Raw genomic sequence first — 9,193 nt, forward strand, 5'->3', positions numbered from 1 at the left:
GCCTCCAGGGATGGGGCATCTACAACCTCCTTGGGCAACCTGTTCCAGCGTGTCACCACCCGCTGAGTGAAAAACTTCCTCATAATATCTAACCTAAATCTCCCGTCTCAGTTTAAAACCATTCCCCTTGTCCTATCAACAACAATAGAACTTACTGCTAAGTCAAGAGTGCCAACATATACGATCATGGGATTTCTCAAATAGGATTTTGCTAGGCGACGAACACCATCAGGCCAAGTAGCACTAAATGGGAAGAGAAGACTGATAAGAACACAGCGCAAGATCTTCCCTAGTTTGTTAATCTCCTCACACTACTTGTTTCTTCTACCTTACATACCAGTGAAAACCTTGAGTACAGATTAACAGAAGTGAGCTCTTCCAACATTTAGAAATTATTTGAAGAAGTTTATTAACGTAAACAGAACTCCTGCTTGCTTACTCCAGATTGAAGAAGTCAGGAGTAACAGTTATGTAGCCTTTCTAATGAAAACAATACATTGTTTAGTAGCTCAAGAGGTTTTAATTCAAAAACTTCTAAGACTGTTCTCTTCACTGAAACAGTAGCTCTGATTCAAAATATTCTTCACAGCATTCCCAGGTCACCTTCCTTTTTGGAAATAATACTGTCATTTCTATAGTTGATGTAAAATAGCATAAAAGGGGGAAAAAAATGCAAATTATCAAGATTCACCAGCACTAACTAGACACAGATAGGAATAAAATAAACCTGAAACAATTCCCTTGTAGGCTAACAAAAGTTGTTAGTAAAGTAGTATGTGTTTCATTGTTCACTTGTTCAATAACCTTAAGCATAGAGCACTACTCCATTTACATACCTCGTCATAACAGTTTGTCTGTCTGGTCGTACATCTATTAAGATCTTCATTATCTGAGGTTCAAATCCCATATCCAGCATTTTGTCAGCCTCATCCAAAACCTGCTTAGAACAAGGAGTTTGCATCTATTCTTCTGGTAAGGGTTTCGGCAAGACATTTCACAGCAGATCACTTGAATGGTAACTGTCTTTATTTCAGAAGCCATTTCTTAATTTATCGCAGAACCTGTTCAGTTTGTTACACCTCTCCAGTTTCTTTTGGGCTTTTTCACTTAGTTGTACATTTGTAGACAGAACAAGAAAAAAATCCATAAGATCTCTGAGAACACAAAGTCAGTAAAGGAGTATACTTAAAGCTTTTGTTGGTTTGTTTTCTAAAACACTCATACAACATAATGGGGGGACCCCTACACAACATACTCTCAATGAAAGGTTTTTAGAAATGTACCAACTTAGACCCCTACATGAACTAGGAAAAAAGACAGACTGTATCTTTTGGCTCATGCTAGGATACCAACATTCTCCAAGCTCAAACTTATTTCACTGGGGGAGAGAGGAGGGGAGCTGAAAGCTTTTAGTAAATCTACTGGGAACAGAACCCTCATCCTCAGTTGAGAACATCTTAGTCTTCTTGTTATCAACACACACTTACTTGTTTGCTAATACCATTTCAGTTATTTTTCTTGGCAAGTAGTTCTTGCAGGCCACTTCACACACACAAAAATATATATATTTTTAAATTAAATCAGTTACTGGTAAGTTTTATGTTTTTATATATATTTTAAAATAATTAAAGAACAAAAATATTGCTCCCATCTACCTTTTATATCCTAGTTTATGGACTACCTATTTTTTCTAGTATATTCTTTCCCCAATCACTTCCCAATTATTCCTACAAAGTTCCAACATTCTTACATTAGAAAAAACCCATTCAAATCACTGACAAATGAATATTGATTTATCCTGAACACAGCAAGACAGAATGCAATCTTGAAATGACATATGCACTGTAAACAATCGAAAGGATGTATATAACCAATTTCCCAGTGCTTCCTCAGAAATTATGGGAAAACATCAGTCTACCTGACTGGATTACTAAAAAACTGACTCAAGACTGCAACTAATGCGATGCTTCTGTCAGGTAAGACAACAAATTCCCTGATGCTTCCAGTTCACCTTGTGTATAACATATATTCAAATATAATTAATCATCTCTAAAAACGGGTACTTGCGGGTTGGTTTTTTCAATAACAAAACAAAAAAAACAACAAATACCCCCACCAAAACAGAGAAGACATAACAGTAGCTGTAACACACTCTCTTGGGTGGATTTTCTCCCTTGGGAATCCTATGCGAAACAATTGCATAATAATAACAACAGAGCACTTGGGGAGAATTCACAAGCCTTATCAGTATCTTTAACTGCTAATCATAAATAAAGCTCTTCATTAAAGAGTGTTCTATGTCCACCGTGTTAAATGTAAAAATAAATACCCCTCTTTTATCTCTAAAATAAGGCTGCTGTGTCTCATGGTGCTACACCACCACTGGTTCTGCCAGGGAGTTCACCAACATTAGCAAGAATTGGAGCTCATTTGTAAAGCATAGTAAGTATTCAGCACTTGGGAACTGGTGGGCAGCTAAAGGAGGAAAAGCAGGCCAAGCTGTCAGACTAGGCAACAAGTCAACAATTAAGTAAGCACACAAATAACACAAATAACATACGGAAATCTTTTACAAAATAGTAATTGAATTAAGTGCCCAGCACTGCCAAAAGCAAGAATGAAATGAAAGCATACAAACCATGAATGGTATTGGTATGGCTATTCTGCCACTGACATGAAGCCAGTCACCCAAACTGACAAGTACCTAACTGGTTTATCTACCAAGAACTTCAGTCATTAGCAACTTTTAAAAGAGGAAAAGCCAACTCAGGAAAGGCATTTCATCTACTGGCAACTGATCTTCACAAAAATTGACTTTGAAACAGCAAACATTACTAGTGTGAGATAATTCAACATCTTTGAAATGCTTATTGTTCTAGAAGCCTTATTTTTTTTTTTTCCCCCTCCAGGGAATATCCCATATCTTCAACACAGTCACAGTAAGCACAAACCACCCTCCCAACACAAATCTCAGTGTTTCAGTTGAGATTCAGAATGTTTAAAGAAAAGTAAATTAAAACTTGAGCTCAGACTAAGTCACCATTTTCCAGCTGGTGCATTACTTTTCCGTATCAGCTACTTGCCAGGTACGTTATGCTCTTCAAGTTTATGAAGTTGTTCATTTGAAGATCATTCAGTCTCCCAGGAGTAGCAATAACAATATCCACACCTTTGGTCACCACATTTATCTGCGCTTTCCGGTCCCCACCACCATATATGCAGATACTGAAAAATAAAATGATTAACAGAAGAGGCTTAAGGTTCAGTTTATTTTTTCTCAAACAGGTATCACAAAGTTGCTTCATTTTAAGAAGTATAATCATGTAGTATCAAAAGGAAGGAAGACAACAGTTAGGACTGACAGAATGGGCTTAACAACAAATGATCCACCCCCCAAAAGCCCAGCTTTATGCTGAAATTGCAGTAGAAGTAATGAAAGGAAGGAAAGTTGGCTATTAAGCTGCATCTCATCTGAAGACATTCACACCAAAATAAATGAATATTAAGAATGCATCATTTTCTAAGCAGTACATTCATAAGACACGTTTTACTGTTAAATCAATCAGCACATCCAGTAAGATTTTAGGCCAATACATGGCCTTCATAAATTCTACATAATATGTTTGAGAAGGAAGCAGCATGCATGACTCTGCATTTGGTAAGGCTGCTGTACAAAGCTACCAGAGAATCCTAGCAATAGATTTTAGAATATAGCAATGTCTATTAAATAGCTTAAGTAAACACCTGCACTCTTAGCAAAGCTGTAGATGATACCAAATTAAGGAAGCAGTTAATACACTAGAGGGCAGGGCAGTTATTTAAGAAGGACCACAAAAGGCAGGAGAAGTGGGCTGACAGCAATCTCATGCAGTTTAACAAAAGCAAAGATGGGGACGGAATAACCCTATGGCTCATGGCCCACATGCTGGAGGATAGCTTTGCAGAAAAGACTTAGGTGGGCAAGAAACCATGTTATCTCAGGATAAAGAAAACCAGCTGTGTATTACAGAGAACACAGCCAGGAGCTTTTTAAGAGAATTCACTATGCTCCTTTATTTGGTACTTGCAAGATCACACCTCAAGCACCACCATTTCCAGTTTTTGTATCCCTACCTCAGTTACAAGACCTGTCCAGACTGACACAAGTCCAGCCAGCAGCTACTAGAATGGCCAAGAGGTGGAGTGCATGACATGAGAAGCTGGGAGTTCAAAGTAACTGTTCAGTTTGAGGGTGGCAAGGTTTGGGGAGATCTTACTGTTGTGTACACCCACCTAAGAGCATGCCAAAGAGAAGACAGACAGACTATACTCAGCTATCCGTACGAGAAGGATGCGAGGCAATGCAATTGCAATGCAGAATACACAACCGTGTAGATAAGATTTTCACCATGAGGGCAGTCAAGCAGGTATCACAGAAACTGAGATGAAACATTTTAGCAGCCCCCGTCCCCTTAACAAATGCAATTTCAGGAGATGAATTAGGCCATAAATGGTAGAAAATGCAAGTGAGAAGGGAGATTACCTTTTATATCCTTTGTATGTATACTTCAAGCACTCTGCCTCTACTTGAAGTGCCAGTTCTCGGGTGGGAGCGAGGACTAACATCCCTGGCCCTCCACGCTCATCTTTGGGTCTGCAATAAAACATCTTAAGAATGGGAGTATAAGAGGCTACACAACATCTGTCACATCTGACAACAAAACGTTTCTATGCTCCTCTAGACTTTTACAATACACTGCTACATCCTGTCATTACAGCATAAAGGAATTTATGTTACAAGACTCATACGTTTTCCACCAGATTTATTACCATCATTATTATCATTTTTTTCCCCACTAGAAAATCATTATTTCAGAAGAGGAAGTATCCACATCTAAACAGCTCAAATACGTGAACGGTCCTTACATTGGTTGTGAAGCCAAATGAATGAATCCAGGCATTAAGTAAGCTAATGTCTTCCCGGTACCAGTCTGTGCTATGCCAATAAGATCAATTCCTTGCAGTATGATTGGCCATGCCTGGGACTAATATAAAACAACGAATACTTAGATGTGTTTTTCTCCTAAGCTTCAGTTAAAGAGTCATCAAAAGGGAAGAAGTACCTGAATTGGTGTAGGTTTCTGAAAACCAATTTTCCTTATGTTAGCCATAATATCAGGATACTGCTCAAATACATCCTCAAATTTACAAACAGGATTGGGAATGCAGCGCTTTTCACCTTCTTTTAAGTCATCACAAATTATATTGTTATTTTCTTTCCTGTAGAGAATTAAAGGATTGTATTAGCTCTAAAATCTATCAGAAGAAGCAAAGCAAACACAAAAGACTGCGCCTTTTTGACATGCTTTTTTCCTGAAATTGCTGGAACAACAACTAATAAAGGAAAAAAAATCAGGTTCTCTAATGAAATTTCTAACTGTTCCCTTAACTTTCAAATAACCCTCACTGTAGAAATGCTTCTGTAGGACTCACGATTAGTCTATGAATTATTCTCATAAGTTAATTCTTTCTTAAGAACGAAAGACTTGAAATCATGCATGGATATTAAGAAGGACTGCAGTGCTGTCATATCAGACTTCAATCACACTCTATTAGAAATGAAAGAGCTGCTACAAGTTTTTATATCCAAAGATGACTCTTGGGAATGGACTGAACTTCTTTGTTAGAACCCTATATTATGGCTAAAACCTTCTCAAAACTTCTGGAGCAGCCTCCTTGATGTTCTAGAAAATAAAGATGAAACATGTTAGAAAAAGGTGCTTAAAAAAAGTCACAAAAGCTATCAAAATTGAGTTTTGAGGTGTTAATACAGATCAGTATTTTATCTTTATCCCTGTACTCTTCTGTTCAGAAGACTCAACTCTGAAAATAGTTTTACTTCAAGCTGTGGGTAGGGTAGGAAAAGAATGAGTAATTCAACTTCTCATGTTCATAGAAATACATTTTTTTTCAGAATCTTTTATTCTTCCTCTAGAACTAAGGTATAAGGTGAAAAACATCCCTCTGTTTATAACAGAAGTGCTACTATTGCTCAGTGCAAGTTCTGAACCCACAAAACAATGTTCTGCTGCGCTGACTAGCTAGAACAATAATACTGCTAAGGAAACAGTGTCAATTCCCTCACCGTGAAAAGGTAAAAAGAGGAAAAAAAACAAACCGTGCAATAAGAAAAGTAATGAAAGCTGTTTAATTCCAAAGAAAGAGCCCCTAGGAAGAGCTATGTTATCACTAGACAGTAATGTTAATGGCTGTCTCAGTATTTCATCATCCATTGCACAGGTTTTGTTATGCTAACAGTCCTTCTGCCAAGCACACGATTCCCTACAGAAATGATCTTACCGCCACAGTTTTACTTCTTCTGGTGACATGGATGCAGTCCTTGATGATTCTTTATAGAAGTTTTTCTCAATTGGAGGCAGGCCTTAAACAATCACAAGAAAGTAAGTCAGTAAGAAATGCTGGACATTCAGGGTAAGTCTTTTAAAGCTTAAGGTGGAAATCTCAAATCCAAATAGTCTATGCCTAGTACTAGAGAGCTAGTCAAAACACAGTGGTAGGCCACAGCAGTTTTTAGCTTTTACTCAAACTATGAGAAACACCTAAAACACCTGCAAAAGAACCATTCCCTGCCTTCCAAGCACTAAAATAATATCTGCTGATATATCCAGTACAATATTTTAATAACACTCAGATTTTTGCTACAGTCATTACAGTGCTATAAAACCACTGCACTTTCAAAGGCTGAAGTAAAAAAACATTAATCTAGTAATTGCAGACTCACAGTGACTAGTATCCTCCATGACCATTCTAAGAAATGCTGACATGCTCACTTCATGAATACCCTTAACTAATTTGGACACTGAAAGATTCAGTAGCCTCAAAGCAAAAATTAAGAGTGTTTACACATGCAAGAGATCTATAATATAAAAGAATACCATATAACCAAAGTTTTAGAACTAACCTGCCCACTTCATAGCCTCATATTTAGCTCTGTTTTCTCGAAGTAATGCCCAGTCAATCACGGGTTTCTTTGGAGCATTCTCAGGATTGATAACATCCAAGGATTTTCCTGTGGAGTCAGTATCAAACCTGCTATCTGACAGATCTATTGGAAATGCAGGGGAGAAGAACCACCCTCCCCCCAAACACAAACCTTATTTTCTTTTTGTGCTGCAAACCTCTTATGTGATTTTAAATAGACATGAAACACTTAAAGAAAGTTCTTTCTTAGGTCTCAGCTTGAAGCGTTAGCAGAAAAACCTGTGCAAGCACACTTCTGGTAAGAAAGAAAGCATTTAAATATCTTTAGCTAGAGGAAGGACAGGTTCCAGAATGCTGCTCTCCAGCTGTACATGTGGCTTGCTGAGCAAGGGGCTTTTGGGAAAGTTTTGAGCCAGGCAGGTGATAGCAAACAAAGCTTTATTTTCAACAGCTACAAGAGCAAGATTTACTTCTAAAGCATCCAGTGTCACCAAAATAAAGCTTCTGTGAAGTTATGCCCTTTTTGATGAGGTTATTGCTTCTCACGAAAGCGAGTTTTTACACTGGAAATATAAATGACAACACATTTGTTATTGAAAAGAATAAAATACAGGGGAAAACGACAGTTACACGCATTAGGATGCATTACTTAATCCTGGCTTCTCGAAGGAAACATTCCAGACTACCTTCTGAGGCACTTCTGAAAGCCTGCACTGACAGCTACTCCACTCCTTATTCTAAGTCTGGAACACTATTCTTAATCTTTTTTCCTCACCAGTACCTCAGAGCAACAACTATGGATGTGGTTCTTTTCCCTCAGGACTTACTGTGCAGTTAAACAAGCCAAACATCAAATACCAGCATCTCCATGTACAATCATTACTTACATAGCCACATAATGCACTGAAGCCCAGTAAAATGAAGCATGATGTGCAACACCAAACCATCAACGTTAATGCCTTGTGAAAAGGATTCACCCTTACCGTGATCGGTACGTTTGCTTTATAGCCTACATCTCTACAAAATTTCATTATTGCCAAGATACTACATTAAAACCTACCCTAGAAGCAGTATTTGGATTTTTAAATGGTAAGACTGATAATGCAAGAAAGCAAACAATATAACATCTATTAAAATTGTTGGAAACGCCTGGGAAGAGATATTCACAGAAGACTGTTATCTGACGGAGGGAAGCTATTGCCAGCTGACAGAGGAGGATGTCTAGATAGTTCAGCTTTAAAATCAAGGTCAGCCATTTCACTTTGATAAAATACTAAGAACATAAAACCACTTCAAACTACCAACAGAGAGTAAGATGACCTACAGTCTTTTTCTCCCCTCCCATAATACACTTCTTAAATTTCTCAGACCCACCTCTTTGTCCACAGCTTACAACTGTTTCATCAATCAGCACCTTGGCTTTGTTCTGCACAGCAACACTGCCGAAAATCTTCACTTCTGCTTCAGAGGCTCCCTTAATAACCTGCATTCATAAAACTCCACTGAGTTTTTAATACTACACAGACCAGGTGAACTTATATATAAATATACACTGCAAACAATCTTTAATTTTCTTCCAAATTTGAATTTCTCTCCTCGGGAAAGGCCCTTTAATCCCCTTCTTAAAAGAAATATGGAAAGCCAGAAAAAAAACAACCTTACAGACAAAAACTAGTAAGCTTTCCCTGCAAGGCCAAGCTGGATGGGGCTTTGAGCATCTTGGTCTACAGGGAGGTGTCCCTGCCTACAGCAGGGGTTGGAGCTACATTCCATGATTCTATGACTCAAGTGATAACCAGTTCCTGAAGGACACACAGTACCTGTATCCTAGAACCCGAAGATTCCTCAAGTTCTTTTATTTTAGCTCCTCCCCGACCTGTTACAAGGAGAAATTTCTGTAACACCTGCAACACAAGCCACACTCTCACAAACTAAATCCTAACAGGGGGTGCGACTGCCGTTACCTATCAAAACCCCAGCCAGGGCGCTGCTGATGAGGAAGCAGAGAGGCTCCCCAGCCTCCTGAGCTCTGCCTGCAGCAGCTCTGGGATGCCGCCATCGCGCTGCCCGACCTCGGCGGCTGCCAACCACACCGGATTCCCGTCCTTCTCCACCGACGCTCGCTGCCACCTCCTGCCGCCACTTCGAGCCCGTTCGCCCCAGCTCGCCCTCTGTCGGCGAGCTGCTCGGCCGAGGGGTGGCCGGCGGCTGG

General features: G+C 39.0%; 1 protein-coding gene across 1 annotated transcript in view; it reads right to left on the reverse strand.

The window, feature by feature from the left end:
- DDX43 (DEAD-box helicase 43) overlaps window positions 1-9,193 on the reverse strand; it is a 19,567-nt gene that overhangs the window by 10,206 nt on the left and 168 nt on the right. Inside the window, exons 2-12 of the mRNA XM_019613579.2 lie at window positions 8,946-9,189; window positions 8,802-8,857; window positions 8,356-8,464; window positions 6,962-7,069; window positions 6,340-6,421; window positions 5,103-5,259; window positions 4,906-5,024; window positions 4,523-4,633; window positions 3,084-3,225; window positions 837-937; window positions 156-243 (exon numbers count right to left, since the gene is read on the reverse strand). Coding sequence (XP_019469124.2) covers window positions 156-243; window positions 837-937; window positions 3,084-3,225; window positions 4,523-4,633; window positions 4,906-5,024; window positions 5,103-5,259; window positions 6,340-6,421; window positions 6,962-7,069; window positions 8,356-8,464; window positions 8,802-8,857; window positions 8,946-9,189 — 1,317 coding nt within the window. The remainder of the gene's footprint in view (window positions 1-155; window positions 244-836; window positions 938-3,083; window positions 3,226-4,522; window positions 4,634-4,905; window positions 5,025-5,102; window positions 5,260-6,339; window positions 6,422-6,961; window positions 7,070-8,355; window positions 8,465-8,801; window positions 8,858-8,945; window positions 9,190-9,193) is intronic.

Source organism: Meleagris gallopavo, chromosome 2, assembly GCF_000146605.3.
Source record: "Meleagris gallopavo isolate NT-WF06-2002-E0010 breed Aviagen turkey brand Nicholas breeding stock chromosome 2, Turkey_5.1, whole genome shotgun sequence".
In the NCBI taxonomy this organism is placed as follows: domain Eukaryota; kingdom Metazoa; phylum Chordata; class Aves; order Galliformes; family Phasianidae; genus Meleagris; species Meleagris gallopavo.